General features: G+C 40.7%; 1 protein-coding gene across 1 annotated transcript in view; it reads right to left on the reverse strand.

Moving 5' to 3' along the window:
* Window positions 1-19,870, reverse strand: part of TNFRSF21 (TNF receptor superfamily member 21) — a 257,647-nt gene that overhangs the window by 127,510 nt on the left and 110,267 nt on the right. Inside the window, exon 3 of the mRNA XM_078647690.1 lies at window positions 17,954-18,466. Within this exon, the coding sequence (XP_078503816.1) occupies window positions 17,954-18,466 (513 nt within the window). The remainder of the gene's footprint in view (window positions 1-17,953; window positions 18,467-19,870) is intronic.

A 19,870-nucleotide genomic window follows, 5' to 3' on the forward strand; every position in this document is an offset into this window, starting at 1 on the left:
TTTGGGATTGATAAATGATACGAATGTGATAATAAAGCCTTCAGACAAAGGCGGGAACGTTGTCCTGCAAACCAGGGAAAATTATTGTAAAGAGGCAAAGAAGCAACTGGAAAATACAACAAATTATGAGCTGTCCTCGAAAGAACTTTATGCAAAAAGCATACAGCAATATGATGAATTGATTTATTCCTGGTACCGCAGAGATATGCTAGGGAAAGAGGAATATCTATTCCTACGAAGTAATAATCCAACCGTCCCAACATTTTATCACATTCCTAAAATCCATAAAAACTGCATAAATCCCCCTGGCAGACCTATTATTTCATCCCAAAACAGTCTAACTGAACATTTATCTAATTTTGTTGATCACTTCCTTAATCCGTTGGTTCAACAGTTGAATTCCCACATAAAGGACACAAAAGACTTCTTGTCCAAAATTGAACAAACGGAATGGGATTCGAGTTATACAATGCTAGTATTAGATATAACAAGCTTGTATACCTGTATCAATCATACTAAAGGCATCAAGGCAGTGGAACACTACCTTAAGAAAAGACAACTGCGATTTTTGGAACACAATCAGATGATAGTAAGTTTTGTGGAATTCTGTCTGGAACACAATATTTTTTTGTTTGAGGACGTCTACTATAGACAAACATCTGGTACGGCGATGGGTACCTGCTTTGCCCCCAGCTATGCGAATTTATTCGTAGGCTGGTGGGAGGAGCAGGTGCCCAGGTCGCTGGAGGTGGATGGTGAACAAGGCAGAGTAATCAAGTGGTGTCGATATATAGACGACTTGTTCATAATTTGGCAGGGATCAGAACACACAGCCAAGGCCTATATTGACGTCCTCAATATGAATGAGCTGAACCTGCATTTCAGTGGAACAATAAGCAATGTCAGTGTGGAATATCTGGACTTGAAGGTATTTATAGTTAACAATGAGATAGAAACAGCTCTTTTCCGCAAAAGTACAGCGGGAAACTCGGTACTATATGCCACAAGTAACCATCCAACAGCACTGATCCAGAGTATTCCCTATGGAGAGCTACTAAGGCTCAAACGGAATAGTTCAAGGGACTCAGATTTCCAACTTGCAGCTTCGGCCTGTATTAGTCGGTTCCAGAAAAGAGGCTACGCGATGTCCACACTACAGAATGCACTGTATAAGGTGAATGCTTTACAGAGGTCTAACTTACTAACTGACAAGAGCTGTAGTTCCACTAAGGCTGACAATGAAGAGGGGAAATTCCGGCTGGTAACTCCCTATTCGGCGGAAGCTAACCATTTGAAAAAGATGCTAAAAAAGAATTGGCACATATTGAAAACCGACAGTTGCATTAAGGATGATATTCCAGATCACCCATTAGTAACATTTAAGAAATCAAGGTCTCTTAAGGACATGTTGGTCCAAAGCCATTTGAAGAGAATTGAGAAGAAGTCTAACACACTGGCAGACCTAAAAGGCTTCCATCCGTGCCATCATTGCAAAGCTTGTGCATACAGCAGAAGAGTGAAAACCTATGAGATCCCCAACACAGGCATAGTGAAAACAATCAATAAATACCTAACCTGTGGAACCCCCTACGCGGTGTATTGCCTCAAGTGTCCGTGCGGACTGATGTATATCGGGAGTACGATCAAACCGCTGAAATTACGGATCCTCGAACACATGAGGGCGATTGACAAAAATGATCAATCCTATCCTGTTGCGAGACATTTTCAGGAAAAACACTCCAGCAGCAGGCATCATTTACAATACTTTGGTATTGATTACATACCGGAGAATCCGAGAGGAGGAGACAGGCTACATGGACTTAGAAGGCTTGAGTCTCGATACATCATCGACTTAATGACTAAACAACCGAATGGGCTGAATGCGGGGGAAGAATTGGCTTCTCATATAGGTTTCTGAATTTAGTTTAAGAAATGCCCCTAGTGTGTATGTGTATTCTATTGCATGAAATTGTAGGGTAATGTAACTATACTTGCCAATGACTCCTTGATTCTTTATTAATTGATCTTTATGAGAATATTGCTTATTAGGAGACTCTGAGATTTAATTTCTATTGAAAGGTCATATATGTAGAATGTTGAATATTTGTGCTATGACTACTCATGTATTCCTTCCTTAGTGTTACAATTTGAATTTTGAATCTAATTTAGTAATCGAAACTAGTATTTTGTGTTTGGGCATAGCAAGTGAAAATCAAGGGATAATTGCCGATCCACGGCGGTATCAGTCTTTTGTTCATCGCGAGGTTTTGAATTAACACTTTTACCTATGAGAAAGCTGCTGTGATTCTAAAGCCGATACACGGCCAGATTTGGCATGCACATATAGGTTTAGTTACATGAATAGGCGAGAGAAAGAGACGAAAGAGGTATTAATAACTCTCTTTTTTTCTGTCAGTAATGAAATTGCATTATTTCTTTTCATGTATTTTTGTAAATATTGCAATGCGCGCGTAAGATCTGTGGGGGAATTATACACCCTAGCGCTATGTGATTGTTTAAAAGTCGCGATGATACCTATGAACAACATCCAATATGGAGTCAAAAAATCTTTGGTCCCTTGTTTGTGTTGCCCAGGATCACGTGTATGCTGTTTAAAAACATGGCTCCAACCATCAATGTTTGTAACATAGACAAAGGCGGAGCGCCGAAACGCGTCTGTTGCGAGATTAAAACTTAAACGAGCTACCCCGGAGTGCGTGGTTTCTTTGACCCAGACTGTCTCTTTTTTGGAAACTGTGAGCTGAATATATATATATATATATATATATATATATATATATATATATATATATATATATATATATATATATATATATATATATATATATATATATATATTTCCACAAGTGCCCAAAAAGCGGAGTGCACTCCCTGTTTGCATGCTCCAGTTAGGGGAAGATACAAACGCAGTCAGCGCCAGCAGAGCCTGATGCGTTTCGGGTTACCCCCTTCCTCATAGGCTTTTCTGCATCTTGATGAAATCGCAAGTAAAAAGCCACCAGTTTCATAGTCCTTCATTTATTGCTATTACCACAATCAAACTCAGGTGAGTATTCATATAAACCCAAATATGAAGAAACCACCAGTAGCAGCATACTTCACGGTGGAACGATTGACTGTGAATTGAACTTACAAATACACACCTGAGTTTGATTGTGGTAATAGCAATAAATGAAGGACTATGAAACTGGTGGCTTTTTACTTGCGATTTCATCAAGATGCAGAAAAGCCTATGAGGAAGGGGGTAACCCGAAACGCGTCAGGCTCTGCTGGCGCTGACTGCGTTTGTATCTTCCCCTAACTGGAGCATGCGAACAGGGAGTGCACTCCGCTTTTTGGGCACTTGTGGAACTATATATAGAGGCCAGGCGCGAAACCCTAAGACCAAGAATAAACCTTACCCAAACAGGAAAAGTGCAAACCGTAAGCGATCAGAGCGACGCAGATGCCACAAAGAAAAGTGGCACAACCAAGAAGAGAAACTAAGGGAAATGGTCGAACAAGAAACGGGGCAATCAACAGGGAGCCCCTCAGTAATCAATTTGACCAACATAAATCTAAGTCCCAAAGAGACTAAAATTCTTGGTTTAGGGCTCTCCTATTGTCCGCCACAAACTTTTAATTATGCTAGTACACGTATGGATGCATACAGGTTTGTGAGAAAACTTAAGCTTACCAAGTTTCATCGCCTACGATCAAAAAATAGTAAAGACATTGAGATAATACTTCAAGCCCGAATATACTAACAGTCGAAGATGCCCCCTCATTTGAAGAAATTTGGGAATTACAGACTGAACAAAACGCAGCAAATCCATGCACAGCGCCAGGAGCGGTTACTACTAATGTTGCAAAGATAAGGCAATTACACCTTTTAAGCCAAAGTCTACCTTCAACCCCATTTCAACCCATGACAATCTGGATATTTACCAGGACTTATTGGTGGAGGAACTCAAAAAGCTATATATAACTACCAACAAAAAAAGTCAAGCCATTGCACGACCGAATCAGAACTACAATCTTCTGATCAAAAAGTTGAAATCAGATGATAACCTAGTTGTAAAACAAGCGGACAAGGGAGGCAACGTTGTGCTATGGGCACGTGACAAATATATAGCAGAAGCTGAAAAACAACTCGGTGACATTGCCTGTTACCGAAAAACTAACATTATAACTATTAAAACGGCTTGGAATGAGCTCAATGCTAAACTTATGGGGTGGCGCAGCTGTGGTTTGATCTCTATGGATGAATTTAAATTCATCAAAAAGGAATTCCCTGTAATTCCCACCTTCTATCTTTTGCCAAAGATTCACAAGGATCCACTGTCTCCACCAGGGAGACCGATAATATCGGCAGTTGATAGTGCAACGGAAAACCTATCCAGGTACATAGACTTTTTCTTACAAGAATGGGTTAAAGGATTGAACTCGTATATACGAGACACAACTGACTTCTTGTGCAAACTATCTAAGCAGAGTTGGTCTGAAGACTATTTACTTATGACATTGGATATTTGTTCCCTGTACACGTCTATAAGCCACAGACGGACTGAAGGCAACACAATACTTTTTGGACAAACGCCCCATACACAATGCACAGCTTAACAAAATGCTTATGGGGATGCTTAATATATGCCTACAACAGAACTTTTTTACGTTTGGAGGTCAAGCCTATCAACAATTGAGAGGGGTGGCCATGGGGTCTTGCTTCTCCCCCAGCTTCGCGTGTTTGCACATGGGGCTGTGGGAGGAGCAGACCCTGATGGGACAGCACAGAACAACAATGGAACAACATGCTATATTGTACCTCAGATACATTGATGATCTGTTTTTTATCTGGAGGGGTTCTAAAGAAAGTGCTATTGATTTCGTTGATAGGCTGAATGTTAATAATTTGAATCTTCAATTTACCTCAACGATCAGTGAGTTTTCAGTCAATTTTCTGGATGTGGAAGTTTATATTAAGAACAACAAAATAGAAACGAAGTTGCACAGAAAAGTTACCGCTGGTAACACGGTATTACATGCCTCCAGTAACCATCCTCGCCATTTAATTCGTAGCATCCCCTATGGGGAGATGTTACGAATAAAACGTATTTGTAGTACTGAGGAGGAGTGCAGAATTGCTCAACTTCAGTGCAAGATGCGTTTTTTGGAAAGAGGCTACAGTCATAAAATGATAGACGAAGCTATGACCAAAACAATGAAACTCAAAAGGGAACAACTAATAGAACCTTGTATAATCCCTACTACTGTTATTGAAACTATGACCTCACCAACAGAGAAAATACAATGTAGAGCCATTGTCACATATAGTCAGCAACATGCTGAGATTCGCAGGATCTTTTCAAGAAACTGGAATCTCGTACAAGGAGATCAAGTGATAGGAGATCTAATATGTAATAAACCAGAGATTACATTCAGAAGATCGTCTTCCTTAAGTAGTGCCATTGTAAGCAATACCTTAGAACTCCCAAAGAAGTGGTGGGAACGAATTACAGTTTTCAAAAAATGTCAAGTTTGTAAGGCCTGTAAGCACGCCATCAATAAAACCCACTATACGAGTCCTTTCCATGAGAAACCAATTGCCATCAGACAAAAGCTGGGATGTAAGACAGAATATGTGGTATACGTATTGGTATGCCCATGTGATCTTCTGTATATAGGCAGTACACGTCTTCCTGCACATAAACGCATCCTACAGCATTTAAGAGCTATTTCTGGAAAGGATTCAGCCTATCCAGTGGCGAGACATTTCGAAAAATGCCACCAGAGCAACCCAGAACTATTAATACTATCTGGTGGACTCTGTTTTACCTTTGAGGAGGGGGGGGAACAGAGACAGTAAATTACGTCTACTAGAAACCCGATATATCCTTGAATGTAACAGTAAACAGCCTGGTGGGCTTAACAGTACGGAGGATCTATACACCTGTCTATAATCTGAAACATTACCTCATGGTGGCTTTCACTGGTACCTGTACGTCTGATTAAATACTGTAAAATCTATAACATATTTGGCAGCCTGAGTATTTTAAATTTTAATAAGAATTTCATATTTTGAATCTTATCTGCACATTCACTTTAAATGGAACTTTTATAAACGACCCTCAGGGAAGTAACTAGTTGTAACACATACATCACGAAATTGGATGGTTCCCCTATACTAACTTAAAAACCCACTTGGGTAGTATTCGTTTTAATACTGTTATAAATCACGTTTTCCCCGAACTATTATGATACCTTTGATGGAACTGTGGCAATCGTTTCCAAAACAACAGCACAAATATGAAAAAATATCTGTTTTGGAATATGTGAGATGTAAATAATAGGTGGTTTTTATATATTTATTGTACATTATGTAAATATATGAATTTAGAGAAACCCTATATATTTGTATACATATGTGATTTTAGATTTATATATATATATATATATATATATATATATATATATATATATATATATATATATATATATATATATATATATATATATATATATATATATATATATATTCTAAAAGGATTGTTTTTAGGAATTTTTCCAGTTCTATGAAATTTTGAATCTAATCTCTCTTTTTTTACAAAAAGTATTGGAATGGTCAATTTAATTCTTATGGAGGTTCTAATTAACATGAATGGATTATTATTCCTTTTGTTTGGGGATGTGATGATGGGGTTTAAAAGGGCACTATGCCCAGTACAATAATGTGATGTGTATCCCTTTAAAATTTGAATGGGATTCTAGACTGATCATGTGATCAATTAAGCTATTTAAGTTACTTCCTCTCTTCTTACCATGACATGTGATCAAGCCTCGGCTGAGGTGAAACGCGTCATGGCGACTGGTGGGCTGTTATTTCATCACGAATAAAACTCACTGACAACAGAGCACGGAGTTTATGGCTTTACTCTAATTCCGTTTCACTACGTGGCGTGGTGTGGCTACACTGTGCCTTGTTGTTCCGGACACAACGATATATATATATATATATATATATATATATATATATATATATATATATATATATATATATATATGTCCTTCTGTAATGAAGCTGGTGCTCATGTAAAGCGCTCTGATACCCGATGTCTCAGGTCTAGTTTGCGCTATATAAAACTCTATAAAAAAAAAAAAAAAAAAAAAAAAAGGAGGTGGAGTGCGCGATTTATTCCAGTGGTATTTAAAGTCATCAATCCCATCAAATGCCTGTCTACCTGGATAAGTCACCCTTGTCAAGTAAGCCCAGTTGGTGATACTCTGCATTAGAGAGGGTACCATCTCCTGAGTAGAATAAAAAAAAAAAGTGTGAATCCAGATGCAGGCTTCCAAATGGTCTGAAATTGTCCAACTTTGTAGGATGAAAGTACAGCACTTTTGATCTATTATAATGTTACTTGCTTTCCACAAAAAGGTTTCTGTACTTTCGGACCATTTATGTCTGGACATAATTTAATGGACACGGCTATTTAATAGTGATAAATCATAAAACTTGGATAACTTACAAGACATGTTAGATGTAGCTGAGCAAAACAAATCACCACCATTCCTGCAGCTTAGAGAGATAATGATTCTGCTGTGGCTATTTTCCCAGGACTGATGTCGCAAAGGGCAAAATTAATATTTACTGGGAATGTAACTTCTTTGTTAGGGTGTAGTAGTCAAAGCCTGATCAAGGTCATAATCTATGGTTTGCTTAATGGCATCCGGATATGACAAAGATGGAACCAACAAGGAAGATTGTGATATATTCTTAAACCTTTCCCTGTCTGGATCAGCTCTCTGGGCTACTGGTGAGATATGCTCATTCAGCATATTAGTGCGGCACTTAAACATCTGTATCCACGCTGTTTTTGTTCAAGGAAATACATCCACTTTTCTTATCAAATGAGCTAATTGCATGTTCAGAAAACACATGGCTGCAGATTAGTGAGTTGTAATCAATTGTTGTTCTAAGTAGTTGCAAGTCTTTTAATAGCTTTAAAAGTTACTTACATATAAGTTAAAGAGCGTGTTTAATACGTATAGTAGCATGCTTACTATTATTTGTAGTTATTCTCAGGAGAGTTATAAATTGTTCTATTTGGGGTGCACGGACTATCAACTTTTAAGTTTAGAAGTGCTAAAAAAATGTTTTTTATCCAGTGTTACTTTTTTCATGCATTAAAAACACGGCGAGGGGCTGTTTTTCACACAAATATCTTAAGAGTGGGAAAGAGCAGGAATAAACTCTACACTCTTTTTCAATCAGGAAGTAAACCAGAGCTGGTGCAAATATGCTTCCCCAGTAGGTTTGAGGTGTATATTAGTTTCAATATATATTTACTTTATGTAGGTTTACATTTTATAAGGAAGCAATACAAGGTCACCCTTTTTAACACAAATAATTAAATACGTCTCTATTTTCCTTATCTCCTACTGCACCAAATTGCTGACTTACGGACACTACAGAACATATTCGAGGAGCTGTAAAGGAGTGCATATGGATGGTACAAGATAACCTGTGGGTTTGAAGTGAAAACCTATAGATATACGATTCAATACTTCCATTTCAGCTACAGGGGAGCAGTTGTGAGAATGTGTGCAGCTTGATCACTCATGCGGGAAAAAGCTATAAACACCGGCAACCATGGAAGAAAGTCAACAAAAAAACAAGCACTGGCAAAGCCAATAGATGCAACGTATTGGCTGTGTCAATGATTTTTAGCCATGATGAACAGCATTCCCAATGTTGTGCAATGTGGCTAAAGTTATAATTTTTTTTTTTTTTAAAAAAGCCTTTGAATCGGCTGCCTGCATCATTTTGTAGGCGTTCGCACACTACACATGTGCATGCCTACAAAATGACACAGGTGCTTTTTTTCCCCCTTTTAAACTGATCAGAGTTGAATCGGTAACTAAAAAGAAAAGGAAACTCGCAAAAAGCATTTTTTAAAGCGAGAGGGGAGAGAGCAAGCAACATGGGGACAGATGGGGATGAATCCTAAAGCAATACAAAAGTAGATTTGAAAGCAAATGGGGGAGGGCAGAAGGAGACACAAAATCAATGCGGCGAGGGCGGGAGAGACGCAAAAGCAACACAGAGGGCGCACACGGGGAAAACAATGGGGAGAAGTCCACAGACAAGTGCGAGAGGGCTGTTGTGGGACGAGGCAGACGAGCAACAGAGTATCACACTGTGCAGAAGGAGACATACACAAGGGATACAGCTCAAATACACAGACACTCTAGTGTGCTTCACACAAAGTAGTGCTTGAAAAGCAAGCAGTGGAAACAGATGGCAGCTCATCAAGGAGATGTTAAAGAGACAATGCTCCATGAGAGGGACAAACACAAGATTGAAAAGATGGGACACTAATAGGAAGCAGGCAAATAAATGGCATGGAAAGTCAGCCAATGGTAAACAATGGGCGGGCTCCAAACCCCTTTATGTTCTTGGTTAGCCACAATATGCCTTGCAACAGACGGCACATGCACTGTTTAGTAGGCTCAACATAAAAAGAAGAAAACACACATTTTACAAATGGTAGAGCTCTTGGAAGACACAAAAACAACTTGGTGCAGTAGGGAATAATGGCGTGTCCAATGATTTGAAAAACACTCTCTCAGGCACTTTGACGTGCACTTATTATAAGCTTTAATTTCCTGGTATCAGGAGTGCTTGAATAAGACACCTAAAGTGAATCATTACTTCATTCCAGATTACTTTACGGCATCACAGCGCTCATCTCTTATTACCGATAACAGACCATCTCCTGGAAAAGCACAACAGCATTATGAACTTGGATCACTTCCAGTATCCGAGCCCTGATGGGCTTACCGGCTTCCATACACAGTGAGGGCGAGGACTCCCATGGGAACGCTCGCTCTCACTGCAACAAAACCAGGTCTCAGGACACATGAACTCTGCAGAGTCTTCATCTCACGGCCAGGAGGAAGGAGCGAGTAAAAGACAACAAAGGCAGATAGAGGAGAGAAAGGGCAGGAAGAGAGGGGTGGGCAGAAATGATAAATGAGACAAGTCAAGCAGGGAAGGAAAGAATAAGGACAAAGGGATGCTATTTTTAGACATGCTGAGCGCTTGATGCAAAGAGCGCTGCTGTTACATCCAACCAGCAACCACCTACGTGAAAGTGGTTCTCATCGGCATAGTCCCAAGTAAAGCACACCTGGTTATGACCAAAGCAGTCCTTTATTTGTTAAAAACTAAATGCCGGTGCCCTCGACAGAAGGCCACTGCACTCATTGCCCCTGTCAGTGCCACCATTGACAGAACCAGCACAACTACTAAACATCATCCCACAAGTGTAACGATTCAGAGTATTTGAGCCCCCAAAACCTATAAGAATGGATTTGGCGGCAAGTATTAGTCAAATTTAATGTATTTTGAATTAACCCCTTGGCCGCGGCGGTAATTCCTCCGCGGCGCGGGGTGGGGGGTAGGGGGAGTCGCGCGGTGCCACCATGCTTGTGACGGAACCACTACGTCTCGAGCCAGGGGCGCGCTGTGCTCACGACAGAGTGGTTCCGTCACGGCCTCGCCTGCTCATTAATTCACCCGCGCAGGTAGGGAATTGATGCCGCGTGGGCGAAGCGGCCGCGGCGTGACGGAACCACTCCGTCATGAGCACAGCGCGCTCGTGACAGAGTGGTTTTGTCACAAGCACGGAACAGGTTAATAAACAACTGTTGTTGTGTTCATCTCTGATTTAGGCAAACCGTAGTGCCATGTGTCAGACTGTTGTAAGTGCCAGGTGCGAGCACCGGAAATCACCACCAAAAATTGAGCACTGGACCAAAGATGATTACATTTTCGACCAGTCACATGCTACAGTAAAAATGCTATTTCTTCATGTAATTAGGATACCATTGATCGAGTACCCATACAACTTGCCAACGTGGTGTAACATCCAGGCTAGCTGTGGCTGCTCCATTGTTCTCTCATACAGGTATGGCACGAACTTAAGGGATTCAAAAGCAAACTCTGCAGGATGAAACCAGCAAGTCTTGTGAACGAACATCTATTCATCACTTTGCCTTAAATGAGCACTGCTCAGTTCTATAAACCGTTCTACTGTAGTAAATTAATAGATAAACTAACAACTACCTGGGTCTGTTGTCTACTCTGGCTAACCACGTAGTCTCACGTTTACGTAACACACAGCCTCAAATTCACAACAAGCGTTGAAATAGGTCTCTCATTTGCAAGAGTTTAAGCTATTGGCATTGTAAATGACAATGCCTTTTATTTATCTGTTTTGCTAATTAACACATGCATAAAAGCAATTGTCATTTAATGCAAATAGCTCAAACTCTTGTAAATGCGAGACCTATTCAAAGGAGCGGACGCCATTGTCCCAGGTACTAAGAAAGTGAAAGCACGCATGGCACGCGGAATGTTGCAGGAAAGCATGTTGTGCCTGCAGTAGGAGAAACATATTAAAGAAAATAGTACTTACAGACTAAATAACCGAAGTAAAAGGGCAAGTCCTCATGGGAGGTCACAAATGAATACAAGGCGGTACTAAGGAGGAACTGAAAAGCCAACTAACGAATCAGAAGCCAGCATTTATGAAGGGCAATGGCACAAGTCAATGACAAATATGGACAGAGAGTGGGCGGGGCTTCAATTCCATACTCCAATACAGCATGCTGCAGAGCAGCGCATGTGCTGCCCAGAGTCGTCCAAAAAAGATAGCAACAACTGAGTTGCGTCGAGTGCAATCTTGGGTGTATCTTAAGGTTCAACGACAAGAGGTTACTGTTATCCAACGAACTGGTGACTAATTGAGGAATTTCTTGATTTTAAAGTCACGCAAACCTACACAATAAGTGTTGATCCCAGTGCACAGGCTCTATCCAATCTTTGGAGTAGATTTCCAACTTGAAGTAGGCTAACGATGCACTGCAGGACTACTACTGCTCTGCATATTTAGCTTGCGTGGATTTCTCACAAAATGGAAATTCACACAGCTAAAACAAGTGGAAATGTGGAGCTGCGCTTGCAAACGTATTTCTTTTTCCCCTACAGAGAACACAAGATTTACTGTGAAGATATCCTTCCCCGGACAGCGCAAATAAATATCAGGGTTTCCTTAACAAAATGGAGCACAATTGTGTGCTTTTTTTGGGTCGTAACACTACCCTAGAAAATCTAAATTTGTTTTACATTATATTTCCATGCAACTTTGCCTTCTCGGATGACACCCCCTTCTATTAACTCACTTCTCAACATATCGGCCTCACTCCATAATAACTATACACCCACATATTTATTTGGAAAATGTATACAAATATAAAATATGTAAAATCGATTTTTAGAATAGACTTGTAGAATGCATTTGTGGACATACTTAACGATTGGGACCTATTACTAAAACAGTGCTACCCGAATATAGATCTTTGATTTTTACCATTTGCTTTCCTGTGTGATGTGCATATGAAGATCACATGGTCATTCATGTGGACACAAGAGGACTACTTGCTCTTAGGTGTTGAGATCACCGTCTGGTGCAGTTCATTGTTGACACACACTTATTAGCAAGGCTTGTCTATTTACAAAAACACCTCTGGCTCACTGAGTGGAAACCATCACAGAGCTCCCATGATTATACTGCACCCAAGCGTTTATGGTTCACTGCCAGGGAACTTCCCTCTATTCTCGACATAGTCCACACCCCTGAGCACGCAGGAAGGCGCCCGGCTGCCACCGACTCATACCAGGGAACTACCTTCAATATTTAACCTGTGCCAGACAGGCACACCTTACCCAGCAGCGGGTTGCTTACTACTTTGGCCTGGCGATTTCCCTCATGTTAGACTGCGGAAGTGACAAAGTAACAGCAAATATGGATTTATTTTGATCCCGGACAGTAGGCAGTGGTCACAAACACTGTAAAACACTGTTGGGCCCCTCTTGCCACGCCCAGACTCACACAGGACAGACTGATGCCCAAATTGTTGTGAGGGTCCGCCAAAGGACACGCTTGCGCAAAGTGTGGGACCAGTACTATGCTATGAAGCAGGTTAAGAAGGCCTGAAAACGGGACATACATTTGCTTAATAAACGTGGCTTGCTTGCAGCCAATGATACCCGTGGAGCAGAATCTACGCGTAACAGACGAGATTCTTGCTCGTACACCTTGTTTGTGCAGACAATACAGTCAAAGTGGTTCGGAGGCCCAAGACTGCGGTGGGCCACATACTGGCATGCCTGCGACGTGACCAGTAGATTCACCTGTAGATCTTTCCCTGCCCTCATTGAGAGCTTCTTTACAGAAGAATGTTGAGAGGCAAGATATAAAATGTTCACTGTCAACAACAGTCAATGTGATGGACCTACTATGGTAGACTCGTACTACTGTACACGCAGTTGCAACAGCTGAAGAGACCTGGATCACAAGATTGTGCTGACAATGCTTGTGCATTATTTCGTTGTACCCTGTCTATTGTGAAGACTTAATTGACCCACACAGAGGTTCTCGTTATCCACAGACAGTGGCTTCTTGCCTCTTCAAACACCAATGGATGGGACAAGACATTTAAGCAGCTAAAGGTCATGCATAAATCAGTGATCATTGTACGTTAATGCAGCAAGTACTTGTCGACATCAAACAGAAATGCCACAACAGATTGTGCTACAATGAAGAGACAAGACCAGCTGGCATGCAAACATCATGGGCTGGGACAAAGGAGATGGAGCAATAAGGTATGGAATGACTGGTATATCCTTCTCCGCCTATGTGGCAACCTTTAATACTCAGATGATCTAAGATTAGTAGCTCAAGGAGGGGCAGTTCTCAGTGTTATACAGGTGGTTTAGAAGAAGTAAATGGAAGCAAGAAGGGTTGAGGCAGAAGGCGTGAGGAAGGAGGATCCCACAATCTGCCTCCACTACTTCAAAGCCGCAGAGATTGGATTTCTAACCCCATGGTGCAAGGACTTAGTTGAAAGCACCAACAATCGTTTTTAAACCAGTTGTAGTGCAACCTATACACAACCCATTAACATTAAGCAAGACTCTGCGGGTGATGTTTCCTTGTCAGGACAAGAATGGGGACAGGTGGGTGGGGAAGGGCAAAAGAGCTAAGGAGACTCAATCCCTGTTCAGTCTGACTGCTTTAGGCATTTGGATAATTTAAGGTTAGATGTTGAGGGCAGGCAAGGATGCAGCCTACAGGACAGGGGGGAGATGAGGTTCATAGATTGGAAGCATCCTTTTGATCTATCCAGCATCAAAGTTTACCTGAGGGAGTTGAGAAGTTGTCAGGGCAGAGGGGAAAATGGGTTGCCAGGCTGTGGCAGGGTGAAAGCATGGAGGAGAGATGGGAGATTACATGTCTACTCCATAGGGCTGCCAAGCTGTCAATGATCCTTCGATTCACCTACGCCACCTACGGCCGGTTAGGACGGGTTGGTCAGGGGCTGGAAATGCAGAGAGAAGAGGTATGGGAGTGAAAAGGGGAAGTGGAGGAAAAGAAACTGTGGAAGAGATGTTAATCCGAATTAATGTTACATCCAGCTGCTATCAATAGTAGGATCACCTTACCTTATGTTTTGAAGGTAGGAGAAAGGCGTGAAGTGGGTGGACTGCTGGTAGCATCACAGGAGTTAGGGGAAAAGCAGCTATATGCTCCAACTATGGTACGCTTAACATTGTTCGTTGCAAGGTATAACATTTGGGGTCAGGTGACGAGCTCACCAGCACATCTTTACCCAAAATATAATGGGACTGTAAGAATGGATGACCTTCCAAAAGATACTAAACACCTTGTTGTACATCCAAGCACCTGGGGATAATCCTATTTGTAATGCACCGAATGTCCGAAGGATTTTGTTTGAGGGCTTCGAGGCTTTTGCAACTTAGTACACAGATCCAAATCCATTTTATTTATATTATTCTGTTTTAGGCTAGCACAATGTAAGTAACATGCCAGGCCTTTGTGCAATAGCTATAAAGAAAGGCTTGGCCATGCTCCACGCATAATAAAATGCAGTGGACCAATTATATGAACAGAAAAATAAGAATCAATTAATGTAAGGGCATTTTTCAGTACCTTGCAATCAAAGTATTCCAAAGATCCTAGCAACGACCCGTTCCGTTGACAGGGAATGGCTATCAGTCCAGCCTCATCACGTTTGAAAAGTTGGTTACACTCACGTCAAGTTGAATAAAGTCCTTTTGCACAAAATGCAATCCTTGCTGGACCAATTGTTGATGTTTTCATTATTTCTGTACATGGTAAGGAAATCCAGAACATTAAACCGCCTTCAGTTTTAGCATACATCTATTTCTGGTCTATGATGAAAAGTCCCTTTTACTGTCCCATCTGTTGTACAGCAAAGTATTTGCCTTACAAAGGTTCTGGGCAGATGAGGACAGGAGAATAGAGTGAAGAACATATGCAAATAGGTGTAGAATGTTGGTATATTTTGTACTATTATGTCATGTACTATGCTCTCCATTTGCACTACATTACTCACTCATGTCAAGTGTGTCAGTTATCCTTGTTTCCAAGGTTGATGACTTTACCATAATGTATACCAATGGAAAAAACACTATCATATACGGAATTCTGGATGAGTTTTCACCTAGAACAAGAACCCATTGCACCAAGAGTTGTCCAGTGACTTTACAAAGTATGTGATAAGCCGAGAGTGTGCTCACTTTGTGTCACAAGGTGAGACACAAATGAAGAATTATGAAGCAGCGCAGATCTGAAAGCTCTGACTCTATAGTGTCATGTCCCACTGCTGTACTGCAGCTGGAAGTACCTTTGTGTGGAGTCCATGGAGAAGAGACAAGTCAGCTATGGTAACTGCACTGTACACATTCACTAACCAAGTAATCAATCAAGTTGGCCCAGCAGCATATAAAACCTGCCTGGGCTCTTCTACTGCCCATCTGCATCTTATTTCCATACTTTTCCAGATTTTCCAGCATCTCAGTCACTAGGTCGATATGATCGATTACTCAGCATAGGATGGAGTGGAAGTGGCATTTAATAGTGGCTCTACTTTAAGTAAGAGGATGCACATCCCATTGGAGAGTGTGTTGCCTCTCAAAAGACATGCCAAGTCAGAACAACAGGCTCAAGCATGGGACATCAAGGATTATCACATAGGTAATAATAATGCTTTTGTTTATTTTAAATACTATTTTGTTGTACAAACAGATTTTGAGAACTATAAGTGATGATCGCAGGTTGAGTATTTTGAAGCTTTTTTTCGTACACTACGCCAACATCTTCCACAACTGCGCTGTCTGACATACGCACAAACGACCAGTTTGTGGTCCTAAACGGCTAACAACTGCACGCCTGGTGTTTGTGAAGAAAGGCTTGAGCGCTCCAAACAGAACAGTGCAGGATGCTATGTAAACCACCCGCCCATGTCAAACTAATAGTTGCTGTCTATGTTGTTCACATGCCTGCTGGTCTAGCAATAATACAAACAAAAACTATAAGGCAATATAACGGTTATACTAAGCTGTCCGGCACACTCGTCACATGTTTACTTAGTTTAACATCTGTTCATTGTTTAATGGCAGGGTGTACTTTATCCGAAGAGCTATCCTAAGGCATTATCTGGGACAGGCAGAAAGATGGCTTAAGAAGTCAAAGGCTCACCATGGACATTTGCCGGTCATACGTTCGAATCCATGCAAGGCCAACCCAGCCTTGTTATTCTATAGTCTGCAAATCGAATACCATTAAACTGGTTATAAACTGTTATTTAGAGAACATAAAACAGAATGGGCGCACCCTGACAAACAGTGAAATGTTATTATGAAGTGTTAAATTGCTCCTAAATATTCCTGTATCTTTATCTTCAACTCTACCTGCTCCTACTTTCAAGAAAGCATTAAAGAGCCACCTAGATATTGATGCAAGAAACACTGCACACATAAACCTGCATCTTTTAAATATGCACGCTCTGACCCCTAACAAAATAGTTAGTGTACCCAGATTTTGCGGACATGTTGATCAGACAGCTTTACATTGGGGTTTAAGTTAAGAGTACTGCAAACAACTAATTTTTAACCTGTAAAGTCCAAGCTCATCATGAAAAATGATAGCATGTAGGCGACCTGTACATTGTAACCTTAAGCAGCAGGTTTATAATCGATTTTGCAAATCTACATCTTTGTTAATTCAATTTAACACCAAAAGTAGAGAAAAGTAAATATTGCTGTTTACCTAAAGATTAATTCACATATTTGACGCATTGTGGTCCACCTAACAATGATGCTCGAGCCCAGCACCTTACTTCCTCCTCACTCGTCTCTTCTGGTCACCTTTTTTCCTGTCTACAGCCTCACCACCTCTTCGGGCTGCTTCTTATCCTAACATTAGCAACTTTTACCCATGCCCTCCTCTGAAACTAGTCTCAACTCTTTGTCCCCAAACTGCCTCCGCTTCCTCTCCTGTATTGCAGTCACATCCATCTCACACCTACCCTCATCCAAAATTCCAGCCTCCCCGGCTACCATAGCCTGCTTCATGCCCAGCTTGCCTGTACATATCAGCGGCAGTGCAGAATAACGCACCCGCCAGTTTACCAGGTTTTCCACCGAAGTGTAGTTTTATTTAAGATGCTAACTTAACTCTTTGCTTGGTTAAAGATTCTAACCCATTTGTCATGCATGAAAATGTTATGGGATACGTAAGCCTGCAAAACAGTTCTGTAGCACAAATAATGTTGGAAAAAAGGCAAACCATTTGAAATAAGATTAGATAAAGATTTTTGACAGAGAAGAAAACATACATCAAGTGCCAGACAAGACCAGGTGAAATAATCGAATGCGAAATGATAGAGTGTATTTTTTTTACCATCAACATTATTGATGCTAAAAATGATACCAAAATGTACCTAAGATACAAATTTGCTGAAAAGTGCCAAGAAACATTCCCAAAGGTATTTTTCCACTCACCGTGTCCATTGCAGTAATAGACCCATTTCTCTTTGTTCTGGGCAAGAGTGGTACATTGCTTCAGGCCGGCTTTTTCCATGATGGAGCTGGGATCTTGCCTGGGTCCTTTCTTGAGTGTGCGAGAACTTCTCCTGACGCTGCAGACAACAATCACAACAAGAACTAGCAGCAAAAATAGAACAATCATCCAGGGTAAATGTTCGTTGATGTCGAAATGTTGGTGTACATGCTGCCGGGGCTGACTTCTCTTGGTGGGCTTGAAAGCGGAGTTCTTTGTTCCTTCCCTTCCAGTGACACCTCCTGCAGAGTGAAGGCTTATACCTGCTATAAATGCATGTTTTTTGTGATGATGATTTTGCTGGTGTCTTGGCTCTCTTGTGACTGCGACCCCCATGCCTGGGCCACCAGTCTCGTTCTTTAAGGTGACATTGTGGATCCCTGTTGGTTCGGCAACGTAGGTTGACACATTTGGTCTTACAGATACGGTAAAGGCAGGCCCTGAATGAGGAACACCTGCAGGTAAGGAGATAGATTATTGATATAGCCCATGTAGAATAGATTAAACAAACAATATTAAATATTAAAGGGGAAGGGGAGGGGGGGAGATTTCAGAAGGTCTAAAGAGAAGACCTTGCTGAAAATAAAAACTGGCCAACTATTACATTTTAAATCTAATTTTAGTTGGCCAGGAAAATAAAGCAGGTGGACATGTGAACAGCCATGCCTGGAGTAGGGATCAAAAGACAGGGTGTTTAACACTTCAGTAAGATCATCTGCATTGTGATCTCACAGAACTTCCTGACCTTCAGGCTGACGCTTAGTAACAAGAAAGTAACTGAGTCTTCAGTAAGCACTTTTAGTAATTTCTTACCAATATATTGATCAAGTCTATAGATATTCTGAGCATCAGCAAGTAGGATATTTTCTATTGGTAATTTTTGCGTGAGCTACTCTGTTAATAATGTCAGAGGGTATATGTTTCCCGCCACATTAATTTTTGAGCTGCTCTACATAAAATGTTTTTTAATTGTTCATTTTTATTTATAGACAGACATAATATAAAGAATTGTAGCATACATGTATCAACATCTAACACTTGGCATTTAAATGACAATAAGGCACCAGAAATATTCAAGATAACAAAAGCTAAAACAGTACAAGTTCAAGGAAAGACAACATTTGTGGATGGACAGCATAAGAAGTAAAAAGAGTTACAGAATTAAGAGGTATTAGATTCAGGGGAAAGGGTAGAGTAGATGGTTGGTTTTGTCTGTGCATTTTTTATAAACAGAAAATAAGGCTCGATTTAAATGTGTTTTAGTTAGCATAGGCAGGCTTCAGTTGACATGAGTAGGCCAAAGTCAGCTTGCATTGGCATTCGGTTTGCAGTAACGGAGAAGATGCGGATTTTAACATTGCATGAATGTGTTTCCTATGTGCATGATGCTCTTCTGTAATTTTACTTAAAAAAATACACAAAATAGAATTTTCTCAAGAAGGAACCCATATGCCGACTGTTCCTGAATTTTGCAACATAACCAAGACCCTTTGCCTGTGTCTGCTCTAACCAAATGTCACCTTATTTCCTATGAACGCTCTATTATAATTATGCATGAAAGTAGGTGTTCCTAAATGCTCTTATATTTGATGTGTCACATGTTCTTGTTTTACTAGTGGTTTACTCAAATGAAACATTAGCACACCCATAAGATGGCAGATCTCACCATGTCGAGAGTGTGCATTTTACTCTTAATATCTATAAAATGTGACCTATTTGGTAGATCTGCCAGTCTTTCAAAGGCAGACCCCACATTGGACTGTCTAATGATTTATACTTCGACTTTCCTAGACCTTTGAACTGGGCAGATTTAGGTTAGTCTTCTTGCTGTACTATAATTTGTTTTTTGCTATTTACTT

The sequence above is a fragment of the Lissotriton helveticus genome, chromosome 6, assembly GCF_964261635.1.
Source record: "Lissotriton helveticus chromosome 6, aLisHel1.1, whole genome shotgun sequence".
Lineage (NCBI taxonomy): Eukaryota > Metazoa > Chordata > Amphibia > Caudata > Salamandridae > Lissotriton > Lissotriton helveticus.